Source organism: Pseudomyrmex gracilis, unplaced genomic scaffold, assembly GCF_002006095.1.
Source record: "Pseudomyrmex gracilis isolate BER0280 unplaced genomic scaffold, ASM200609v1 scaffold_12, whole genome shotgun sequence".
In the NCBI taxonomy this organism is placed as follows: Eukaryota; Metazoa; Arthropoda; class Insecta; order Hymenoptera; family Formicidae; genus Pseudomyrmex; species Pseudomyrmex gracilis.
In genome coordinates this window covers 299,033-311,923 of record NW_018020596.1, presented here as the reverse complement: position 1 = coordinate 311,923, position 12,891 = coordinate 299,033, and the positions used below count along the sequence as shown (strand labels likewise).

At 44.6% G+C, this 12,891-nt stretch overlaps 2 protein-coding genes across 2 annotated transcripts in view; both read left to right on the top strand.

The window, feature by feature from the left end:
* Positions 1–12,891, top strand: part of LOC109863767 (protein PFC0760c-like) — a 43,159-nt gene that overhangs the window by 18,531 nt on the left and 11,737 nt on the right. The gene's annotated exons all lie outside the window — the stretch shown is intronic.
* LOC109863769 (interferon regulatory factor 2-binding protein-like B) lies at positions 3,499–12,877 on the top strand. Its single transcript, XM_020444297.1, has 5 exons — positions 3,499–5,314; positions 11,554–11,705; positions 11,903–12,089; positions 12,181–12,431; positions 12,519–12,877. The coding sequence occupies exons 1-5, from the start codon at positions 4,582–4,584 to the stop codon at positions 12,657–12,659; spliced, it is 1,464 nt and encodes a 487-aa protein (XP_020299886.1). The 5' UTR covers positions 3,499–4,581; the 3' UTR covers positions 12,660–12,877.

Sequence of the window (12,891 nt, the reverse complement as noted above, 5' to 3'; positions counted from 1 at the left end):
TTCCCGTTCTGTCGCGCAATAAAATTAGAAGCCAGACGGCTCCTTCGATTTACAGCTGCGCTCGTCGAACGTCGAAGAGTGGCGTCGTAGCGGCCTGCAGTGATTCTCATTCTTGTCCGTCTGTCTGTCTCGGCCGGAAGTTATTTTGCAGACTGTTGTGTTTATAATGCGACACAAAGTTGTGACCCTATCGGTCGACCTGATAAAAAGATAACAATTCCCACGACGCAACGGGAAATATTTCACAGTCGTGCAATATCGCGATACGACGCAACATTAGACGGAATTTTCGAAGCTTTTTATTTAATTATGAAAATTTATATTATGCCAAAATGTGTGCATAAATTACGAGCAAATTTCCATACATGTTGTTTCAAAATAATTTTTCTGCGCAGTAGCAACAAAACCACTTCGTTGAAAATTTATCTTTCATACAAAATGTTTCTCCCTGCAAAAAAAGCTTTCTGTGTAGTTTTTGTTCTAGGTGTCCAATTATTTTTAATTTTATTACCTTTTTTCCTCTTTTGTGGAATTTGAATACGCGCAGACACATCGGTTTCGGTTTTTATATACGCCAGCAGACATCGATAATGTGAATCGAGTTTTTTTCTCTCTCTCTCTCTCTCTCTCTTTCTCTCTCTGTTTGTGCGACGTTTTTATTAAATCATACATTGATTCGCGAGAAAAAACGGTCAATCGGTGAACCGTCTCTCTTGTTATCTCGTCGCCTGGTTTTGTATGTGTGTATGTATTCTTGGCTTCGAACCGATAAATAATGTTTGGTACATTCGCCACTGTACTCTAATTTACGGCAGCACATGGCCGAGTTATCCCAGAGGTCAAACCAAATTTACCAATCGGTGTCTGTTCGATTACTCGTCATCGCTTGTGTGTTTGTGGCGCACGCTGAGAGAGCAACCCATTTCAGCCCTCGGCCAACTTCTCGTTATCGTGCAGTTCGCGAGAGCGAAAGGTAAAACCCGATTATACGAGAGAGCTGTGATAACTGTAAAAGATCATTGGAATACGATCCCTCGCGCATTGCCGAAGAATACGATGCGTCGATAAAAGAATGCTGCGCGAGGATAGATCGCGCTTTAGATATATATATATACATATATATGTGTGTGTGTGTGTGTGTATGCGCGTCACAAGCGGGTATTATTTCAAGTTTGTATTTTTACACATAAAAACTTATCGCTCATTACATAATCCATTATCTGTTGTTTCACATATCGCGGTTTTCGTAATTCCCCTTGAATTTCACGCAAATTTACGTGACATATATACGTATCGCAGTTTTACACATAAAAGAGATATATGTATAAAGCAAGAGACGTGTTTGCCTCATACTGACTCCACATGACGACGATTTAGCATTGATAAGACGGCTTGCGATCTTTCTTCTTCGTCATGGTCGCCGTCTCATTGAGGCTCATCGCTACTCTTCTCTCTCTTCAAAAAGATCACGTTACGATCTTGTGCTGTATACTTATGATGTCAGACTTGATGTCATTCGCGTGATGGCAGAGCGACCGAGCGGCTCTTCTCAGGTCAATTACAAACGATGGATGTATTGCACACACGACGCAATTGCGATAATACGATCGGTATATTCACAAAATTATGTACGCGACGTCACACTTGCGAGATTACGTTTGTTTTCCTTTCCTCACTTGCTTTTTGGTACAATGCCGATTGTGATCGACACGTCAATCAACATAATCTCTCTCTCTCTCTCTCGACGATTACCGCAATTCTTGTTAGCGACACGTTCTTGGTCGTTATTAATGACCGTGTAATAATTCGAGATATGATGTAAACCATCGTATTGTTATCGGTGTTATGTAAATAATAGATAGATATAAATATACATTTCACTTGTTTTTAACTCCGAACGAGTTTATTTTCATTGAGCGGTTGAGAGAAGAGAGAGAGAGAGAGAGAGAGAAGTTTTTCTTCACGGTTTTTTTATAATATTGTATATCGCAGCGCGATTATGAAATTCATACTCTTGTCACGCAAGTTATATAAATCCATTATTAGACTTCGATCAGACGATAGTCGTATTCCACAAAAGCACGTGAAGGGAAAGTGACGCGGAAAAGAGTTTCTCCTTTAACGTTACTTCGCGATAAAAAAAAAAAAAAAAAAAAAAAATCATTAACTATTCGGTCAACAATCGGTCTAATCGAGACCGATATGTGATCGAATCGATTTCGACAGAATAATCAGCCGAGTGAGATTAATCGAAGATGACACGACCGGTTCTAGATATTACGCACATAAAACGCTGATGATATATTAATAATATTATTTCCGGAGTTTTTATTGCTAAAAAAAAAAAGACGATGCATATGTCGTTTCACTCGCCAGAGTTGACGATTATGTACCTACATCTCGGCACTCCCGCGTGTCGACTGTTATCACCGGCTGTGTTATCACAAAGCTAAAACCGATAAAATAACACGCCATTCGTACGCCGCCGATTCAGCAGGCGCTACAATAATAATGATTATTTTATGTTCATACCGCAAAGATTAGGAAGAAAAGATATACAGAAAGTCGCTCGTAACAAGTACGAGCTATTCTTTTGTTGTTTTTTTTTTTTTTTTATCGAATTTTGAAGCACGTTTATAAAATTCGAGCGATATTTGTTTAAATTAACAAAAAGTTTACTTGTGCGCGCAACAATTTTGTGTACATCTCAATGTCTTTGAATTATTGAAAAAAATATTACAACGTTTCAAACTCTCGGTGCATCGTTTGCTTCACGCAACGCTTCTTTTTGTGTAATTGAGATACTGACGAACAAGTAATACAGTACCTTCGGAGAAATACCGTTCTCGCAAAGAGAGAGAGAGAGAGAGAGAGAGAAAGAGACTTGGCTGAGATCAGGCATTTTCACGGGTTTAAAACCGGCTGCTTATTGCGAAGAGTGGGCGCCGTGATGCGACGCGCGCGCGCAAACACGCACACACAAAAGTATGCAACCATCTCCCTCCTCGCATCCCTCTCTCGACGCTCCGAGCATTTCGCAGAGATCCCGGTCGCTGCCTACGTGTCCCCCTAGGACATTGCGCAGCGCGCAGGCGCAGCATCGCGATTATGACGTCATGCACCATGACGCCACAACGTCCGATTGGCGGAGCGCGTCGTCGTCGTCGTCGTCGTCGTCGGCACGTCGTCGTAGTCGTTTCATCGTGGGGAGGACGAAGGGGGTAAAGAGACTTGGCAATGTCTCTCGGTACGAGAAAAAGAGAGAGAAGAGAAAAAAGATCGACGGGTAGAGGAAGAGAGAGAGAGCGTGTATTGTGTGTGTATGCGGTGAACGAGTAGCGAGGAGAGGGGGGCGTCGAGCAGGGATTCGGCAATGGAGGAATCGAGCGAATAGGGAGCGGAGTCGAACAAGCGCGAAACAGCGCACGAGCGTGAGAAAGAAGGAGGGAGAGTCAGAGAGAGAGAGAGAGAGAGAGAGAAGAGAAGAGAGGGAGGATGCAAAATCGAGAGAGACAGTGTTAGGTAGCGGAGAGAGCACAACAGCCGCAGCTCCGCTTGCCGCCGCATTCTCGAGCGTTCGTTTCTAATGTACGGATGGGCGGGCGTACGTCCTGTTGCAGATACTCGGCGCGCATATCCGTAGTGGTAATTTCGCATGATTTGCCTTTGTGTTTGAATCGCGAGTCAAAGAGAAAAGAATAATACAATAATATATACGCGACGACGCGATTTCGCGTGCGCGATATCGCGCTGTGGTGCCCCGTTTTTTTTTTTCTGTTCGGCTTCGGTGTACGTGCGGCGGAACAGTGACAAAATCGCATATATAGATCGCACATCTATACACGCGGTGATTCTTTCTGAGAAGTGACTCGTACGTATTCCCGCCATCGTTTCTCCGCGCGTCGGACGATCATTTTGGATCGGTTGGGCTCGTCGAAGAGAAGCGCAACGACGCACGAATCGGCGAGTCGTGTAGTAAACGTTGGACGTCGTTTCTGCGGATTGTGCTTCTCGCGGCTCATGTGGCCGCGAGCCGAGACGACGGAGTGCGTGCGAGACGAAGGGAGGAGGCAGTTAAAGTTGTCGTCGTCGTTATTTCGAGCGGTTAGTCTTCGTCGGACGAACAGTGTGGCAGAGGCGCGCGGTCGAAATCGATCTTCGCGTCGCAGCGCAGAGTGAATTTCCGAGAACAGAGCGTGAAAGAACGCGTGCGGAGTGCGCATAGTGCGCGTTGTGGCGGAGTAATATACGGGCGCGAGAGGTCGTGTTAACGAAAAGGAGCGAAAGAGTGTGTGTGTGAGAGAAAGAGAGAGAACAAGGTGTCTGGGCGACCGTTAAACAAGGAGGAATTGCACACACACATACACACACACACACGTAAAACTCACGACTATATTGTTGTATAACAGATAAGAGAACACAAGAGAGAGAGAGAGAGAGATAGATACGCACTGTACGTGTGCACGAAACAAATAGTGGATGTGAAGTGATAAGACAACGGCGCGGAGCAACGCAGAGGACGACTACTACCGCCACCGGCAGGAATTCCTCGTGGTTGACGCTACGTTTCCCGGTGGCGAGATGATGACCAAGCGGATGCAATGCTATTTGTGCGATCTGCCCAGAATGCCGTGGGCGATGGTGACGGAGTTCTCGGAACCCGTGTGCCGCGGCTGTGTCAACTACGAGGGCGCCGACCGCATCGATCAGGTAATCGAGGGCGTCAAGCAGATGAAGAAGGCGCACGCATACCAAGATCAACGGTCATCCGCCTCGAAAACTTATCGTACTGCGGCCGGTCACACTGAGCACAACGGCGGCACCAACCTCGACGTGTTGCCGATACAGAACACCGGCCAGAGCCACTCGCGTCATCACAGTATCGGTGGTTATTCCCAGCTCCATCACCGTAACTCCATCACGGACTTTACTTCTGGTGCGGTGGCGGCGACCGCCAGGCAGGTCGGTCGGCAACACGGCGAAGAAGGCCACGAGATGGCGAACGGCATGCGAAGCAACAATGTGCGTCTGCCCAACGCCCATCTGGCCGCAGTGGCGCATCATGTGAACCTTACTGCACCGCACAATCGCGGTATTACGCAGCTCAAACGCGGCATCTCGGCGATCGATGAGGACGAGCACAACGAGAAACGACTCTCGCTTGAGGAACAGCATCCGGTCAGGCCGCCGCTCACGCGCGGCGATTCTCTGCCAGCCGTCAGCCTCGCGGTCAGCTACGTGCAGGACAGGAACAAGGAGAAGCATCCAGTGAGAGCGCCCAGTTTCGAAACTGCGACCACCTTCAAGGCCAACGGTGAGCTATCTCTTTTCAATTCACATTAGCGAGATCGTTGACCACGAATTGTTTTTGCCAGTTCTACTCTTCGTGTAGTCTTAAATTTTTATTTTATTCTCTACTTGTCAAATCAAAATATCCGCAACAATCAATTTTTAATACAAGTTTATAAGTTGACGGTTGCATATACGAACCCTATTCGAGTTTCAAAACTCGAATGTCGAGTAATTAACACACTGTATATATATAATTAACGGGAGAATGAAAATCTCTAAGCGCGAGTTCTCCTACAAACATTCTGTTATTCTTCGGCCAAATGAAAACAAAAAGTAGAAAAACAGTAGGTTTTTTTTTAATATTTATTTACAAAGAGAGAACCGTAGGATTTAGTCACGCGCGAAAAAAAAAAAGATCCTCGAACTTCCCGAATGTGAAAGTCACACAACACCGGTAGCTGAGTTGATGTGATTTTTTGAGCAGATCAGCGTTCTGATGTTTTTATCGGTCGCTACTATAAATAGTTGAAGGAGGGCCTCATCTCTTTCTCCCCTCTTCTGTGCGCGCTGCACAACACAAGCCCCATCATTCGTGGCCATCTGGCGCGAGGAGGTACAACATATGCACACATCACTGGCACGATATAAACGCGTACGGTGTGTGCTCGAAAGATAGCGCTAAAAGGAAGTCAACGTTCTCTCTCTCTCTCTCTCGTGTCCTCGCTCTGTTCTCTTCTCGTCTCCTTACCTTCCCTTCCCGCTTCTCTCTTTCGCTCTCTCGCTTTGATCGGCGTCCGAACGCGTACAAGAGTTGTACGTCGAGCACGTGATGGGACGACCAAAAGATACACATTCAGTTGCCATGTCGTGACGTGTCCAATCAGGTGACGTCACACGCTGCTGCTGCTGCCGCCGCCGCCGTAGCCGCTGTCGTATTTATACCCGATGAATGAGACCGTTGTGCTCGTCGCTCAATAACGAACAAATCCTGCTTGTGGCCAACGAGTACGTTCCACGCGAGCGTAAATTGCCGTCGTCCCGCAAATGCTCACGGGATGAAACCTCGCGTTACGTATGTGCGAAATATATTGCGTATGAGATGTGTGTACGTGTGTAGGTATAAAAATAGTATCTTTACACAGATACATGCATACGTACGTACGTACGTACACACACACGTGGAAGTGATTACGAGGTTTCCGTCATTTCGCGCGAGACACAATGGTGATAATTGCCATCAACGCGACTTCGCGATTTTACGACGCGCGATTAGCACTCGCTTCTGTTCGTTTGCTTTTTAATGAGTTGTTGTGAAACCGCGAACGAACGATGACTTGGAACAATGAAAGATCAAATAGTCGCAACACACGCGAGTGACATCCGGCAAATAATTATTTTCACCGTAACATCACCTCGTGAAACGTGTTTGTTTTGATCGTGTTTTATTTGTAAATACAAATATTACCGAAGATTCGGGACAAATTGAGATAAAAAGCGCCGCCTCTCTTCTTACAAAATAACATTCCGATATAAATTATTTAAGAATAATTTGTGATATTCTCATCGGCGTCATTTAACGCGTTCAAGTCTACTCTGCGGTGGGTGCAATTGTGTTCGCACGAGTAAAAGTCTCCTCTCTCTCTCTGATGCAACTATCTATCTCTCGAATCGCTCCTTTCTCGCTCTTGACGCGCGATTATTATCGCGCTTTTTCGCTCTCGCGCGCTCTGCTTTCCTTCTCGTCTTATTTCTTTTTCTCTTCGACTGTGTTGCATCGCGGGTGCAATGAAATCCGGCTCGAAGTTGTCACGCACCGCGCCACTGGCCGCGCGCGTCTTGACATTTCGCCAGGATAACTGTATAAGATAAGCACGCGTTCTCCCTCTCCTCCTTTCTAACGCCCGCTGCTTTTCGCTCTGCCGCGGTACATTGGCAATGACGATGATGACGAGTCGCGTAGCTCTCTCGAAGTCGTACACTCTAACCTAACCTAACTTAACCTAACCTTGTACGCGTGAGCAATACACACGGTGTATGTGTGTGACCTTGCACATCGACCGTTATTTTAGCAGCAGTTGGTGGGTACATTGTAATGTGACTTCAACTCGATCGAGCGTCGTTCTTGCGATCACGCGTGCACGAAATAATAACGTAGAAATTATCTAAACCAAAAAAAAAAGTGTTTATCAGTTCCGATGTGACACCAACGTGTCTTCTCTTTACTAAGGGATCTATGAGGGATTTTCTTCGTTATTTTGAGATGGGATGTATTTAATTTGTTTACAAGAACTTTGCGCGTATTTCTCTCGCTTTTCTCACTATCTCGAAACGTTGTTCAAATCTTTCTTATGTACAATATTTCGTTTGTTTGTGAGTGATAAATCTTTGGGACTTAACAATTAATCCCAAGTACGAAGATTAGAAATGCACACAACACGAGAGTTTTCGAGACACCCGGTGCATTGACGTCTGTCGCGAAACAGCTGAGTATATAACATACTGTTGCCGTCACGTGTTTATGATTCTCTCTCTCCCCACCCCCTCTTTCTTTCGTATTATCTCGCTTGATAACTTGATAACTCGGATAATCAGGGAACGATTGCGTTATCGATCTTATTCCAATGCGCAAGACTGTTTCACTGGTGTAATGCAATTGTAAAAAAATTTATTTTTTTAACAATTATATAAATATTTTTTAAAAACTACAATATTTAATTGTCTCACAAGATGTTTTAGTTTTACGTACAATTTTATTGCAAAAAAAGGAAGAGTAAAAAAACTCGCATACGGTGTTTTCTTCCTACGTCGCGCGTCACGTACGAAAAACATTTCATAACACGAAGCACTTGAGTTTTGTTTGATTTACGTCGAGCTTTTTTTTTCCTTTTTTTTTTATCCTTACTGTTTTCGTTCAAAAGACAGCGTTCGCACATTTACATACCCGAGAGTCCCGATAAAAATAGATTACCGTTCTGGCAAAGATTGGGGTCTGGAAATAAACACGGATCATGAGAGAGAGAGAGAAAGAGAGTTTTGAAATCCGGGAAAATTTCGCTCGCTCGTCAATTTAACCACTGATTATTGATTGTGTTTGCATCTAAACTGCTTGCCGGATATTCCCCGGCTGTATTTATTCCCGCAAAGTATCGTCGACACACGGGATATATATTAATCGCGGATTGACGTATTAAACGAAGTGAAAACAAGCTCGCCAAGTTGGCTCAACTCGGTTCGCTCGAAATTAAACCGAACGTGATCCCCGACACGGTTGTTCGTGAGAACATTTTGCATTTCGCGAAGCGGTTAGGCACGTATACATGCAACACACGTGCATTACGTCAGTCAGCATCCGAGCAACGTCAGTCGGGATCAGTCATGCGGCAAGGAGCAGAAAATACGGTCTGCCGATTGGCCAGCCAAAGAGTGCACGCTCATGTAAATATTCGCGCGACGAGAAGCAAGAAACTGACACGTATTATACGAGGCATCGGAGAAAAAAAAACTTTGCTCTCGAAAGTTTATATTTAAAAGATGTAATTGAAACGTCTCTTCTCTGTAATAAAAATTCCGATCTTCTATTAAGAGAATTTTCTGCTTTGAAATTTGTCGCGAAAGTGTATTTTTTTTTTTTTTTTTTTTTTTTTTTTTCGAGAATTTTTGCGTGGAAAAATGAGAAAATTCACTAATGTCAAACGCTCTTATTTTAAGAAGACGTTTTTATTGTCTAACGACAAGTTTGAAAAACGCCTTTTTTCTTTGTGTGTCAAAAGTCAAGTCAATTTTCTCATCCGGAAGAAATATGGCTATTGTTGAAATATTTAAATTTTATATTTAGAGACTTTTAGACTTGCAACGACGGTGAAAGAATTGAACATGATTCTTATTAATGAAGGAAACATGAGAAATTTTGATATAAAATTCCTAAGGAAGAAAAAAACAAGAGAGTGTAGGAGCGCGCGCATATCGGGGAATATGGCATTGTAACTCGTAATGAAACACGTAGTAGCGCGACGAGAGATAACGACTCTTGAGTGGAGAGTCGAGAGCGCGTTTCGCAACGTCCGTTCGTCGTCGGCACGTCGTGTATTGCGAGCGCCTCGCATTATACGCTCGATCGATCGCGTACGCAGATATACGCTTCGTTTCTCTTTGCCCCTACGTCATCGGGATGAGCTTCACGTACATACGCGCGCGCGTATGGCGACGGCAACAATCCGCTTACATACGAACGGCGGGCATAAATGCGCATATCGACGACGTGTCTGTCTGGAGGAATTCGTACTTTCGAAACAAGGCCATTCTGCAGCCGACTGGTTTATATACGCGACTATCCAGGGACGTGTGCAACTACATACCCCGTCTTTTTTTTTTCTTTTTTTTTTTACTACGCTCATGTAACACGTGTGTGCACTTCACGCTTCATTTTTTTTTTATTTTTGATCTTTTCATCCTTGTAAATTTTTACCTTCAACCCGCAAGTGTGTGCATGTACGCACACATACACAGCACCAGTGCTAACATAAACATTGTGATATATACAGGTTTATAGATTTTCTATTAGTACAAGATAGAGAAAATAATTGTCAGTAATTCCAACAAGGCGTGAATAAGATGACAAGTTGTTTAAATGTGTATTTCTTTATAACTACAAAAAAAAAAAAAACAAAGCAGTTCATACCTTGAAAACTCAAGAATACTTTCAAAATAATACCCTACGTGGTCAAATTGTTCGACTGTCCGTTGAAAACATAGCGAAAACAAATTTCGATTACCGCGGAAATCCCTCGTGGCTCAACGGATAAACGAATCATCCGGAGAGAAAGAGAGAGAACACGAGATTTTTTGTATTGCACACCGCAAGAGCGTCACTCTGAGAATAAACGCGCGCTTAGCACGGCCCTGATCGAGTATGACTAAGCCAGGGCCGCCTACATGCGTGATGTGATATGTCGGTTACGGAGAAGCGACGCGTTCTCCTCCTTCTCCGAGAGCTCTCTTCTTCTTCACCCTCGCGCAACGTGCGCGGCCTCTTCTTTTTCGCGCGATCTCGCCGAGGATTGACGGTCTTCCTCGTGCTCTATCGGAGCCGTCACGGAAAAGTACTGGTCACACGTCTGCCCGATGACACGCTATCTCTCTCTTTCTCTGTCTCTCCTTTCCTCTTTCTGTCCTCGTTGCTCCCTCGTTTACTTCACAGACGAGACCTCGGTGCTGACTCGGTCGTACACATCGTGGGGGGGCTGGCTGGCGCAAAAGAGAGCAGGGGGAGGAACACGCCGTATCTTAACACGCGGCGGGATTGCGTGTCGTCGCGCGAACAGCCGTGACCGAATGATGACTCTTCCCGCTCGTCGTCGCGCGGCCAATACGCGTTCGCTGTTAGGAATAACAACCTCTCCGCGGACCTTCAACCCTTCGCGCAGACGTGTCGCCGATGATCATTTTTTTGTGAAGCTTAAATGTAGTCAAATACATTTATTTCACAGTTTAAAAATAAATACGTGATCGTTTTGTGTGTGTGCAGAGAGATCGGCAAGATGAAAAGAAATGTTATCATAGCGTCTCTGTAAGAAAAATCTGTTTAAGCATTTAAACTCTCGCGTATTGATTAAGAAAGAGAAATTATTTTAACTTGGCAACTTTTGCAATTAGATTCGTTAATGCGCAGATCTGTGCAAGATCCGTGGAAATCTCGATTCAAGGTTTCTCGCGCGAGTGTTAACGGTCCATTGTCACTGACGTAATCAAACGGATGATAACGATTCGTTTTACATTATTCGCCTTTGTTTTATCAGCGTCGGCGTCGCGCCGAGAGTGTCTGGGAGGAAAAATGATAATTTATTTCTGTCTGCTAACAAAGTCATTGTGCTATAAAAGCGATCATTACAGGGGTGAAACATTCCACGCAGATTGCACATAGCAAAAAGTGGGAAGTAGGCAAGGCTAATCTGAGAATTCTCTCGATAATAAATGGCGACGGGTAATGTCATTCGCGTCTTGAAATTGCAACGTTTATTCCCGTGTCAGGTTTTCTTCGCGGATTTAACCTTGTTCTGAACAAAAAAAAAAGAAAAAAGAAAAAAGAAAAAAAAACGAAAAATACATTCAAGATGAAAGATACTCGAATTTCGCGTGATTATTATTATATTTTGATTATTCGTCTTAGAAAGTTCTCAGTTCTGTGTGTTTGAAGCTCGTATTTATATTTAATAAATCCTTGAGTTAAGAAACGACTTGTATTTCAATAATACAATTTTTCAGGAGCATATGTCGGACCGTCCATACCATTGGCACCGACCAACGTTGCGGCAAATGGTGGAGGATCACCTCTTCGTCCAAGAACGAGTCCTCCACCACCTCCACCGCCGACTCAGGAAAGCGCCAATGACAATTCACAGTCGAATCATCATCAGGTACGTACGTGCCGTGTGTGTTGCAATTATTGCCTGGCTGAGCTCGGTCGGGTCCATTCATAGACATCGTTCCATATTTATCTGCGCGTGACGAACATCTCTGCGTGCCTTTTGGCTCGCGATACGCCTACAAACAAGTTCATTACAAACAGGTAATCTAGAAACGCGTCAGCTGACGATGATGTTGCTTCTTTCAGGGTTCGGCAAATGGTCCGTCACCGATGGCCGCCCTGATGTCAGTAGCTGATAATCTGACATCACCGGAACCTGTGCCACAGCCGCCGAACAATCCTAGCCCTACTAGCAGAAGTCCGCCGACTACGGCCACAAGTGCTCAGCAACGCAGTGCTTCTAGAGGTTCTCAACACAGTCCGAATAGTTCAGGTACGTTTTTCAGTTTGGTTAGTTTTATCTATATTATACTTTTTTATCTGTTGTATATATTTTTATAAGAAATTTTAACGTTAATTTACAGGTTCGTCGGGCAGACGATCTAGTAGCTCAAGGCAGGTGTCATCAACGACTGTGACAACATCGTCTGAAGGTGCGGTTGCACAAGGTGCGGCTGCTGGTGCTGAACCGGTCTCTGCGCCTACTCTAAAGTGTACGCTATGCCAGGAACGTTTAGAAGACACGCATTTCGTTCAGTGTCCCAGTGTACCGCATCACAAATTCTGTTTCCCGTGCAGCCGGGACAGTATAAAGAGACAGGGAGCCGGATCGGAGGTAAGAATTTCAGATTCTCTTATGTTTCGATGTTGTTTTTCTCGTTAAATTAACAATAAAAAAAATCAATTTTATTGTTCTTTTCAGGTTTATTGCCCGAGCGGTGAGAAGTGCCCGCTAGCGAATAGTCAGGTCCCATGGGCCTTTATGCAGGGTGAAATAGCCACTATTCTGGGCGAAGACGCCAACGGTACCGGGCTCAAGGTCAAAAAGGAAAGAGAAACTTAAAAATTCTCTTTCGTGAAATTGATTCAGGGCTCAAATTTTCTGTCACCCCTACACTTAGAGGGGCAATTATATGGTTGGAACCGTGAAGGGTTTCGCCACAATCTTTTGACGATAAAGACTCGTTGGCGAGATGCGAGAGCCAACGAACGACCCGAGCCAAAGACGATGTCTGGTGTGATACGGATTCTTACAAAATTGTTGACGACAGGGGATTGAAGGTTTAGGGTGGGTG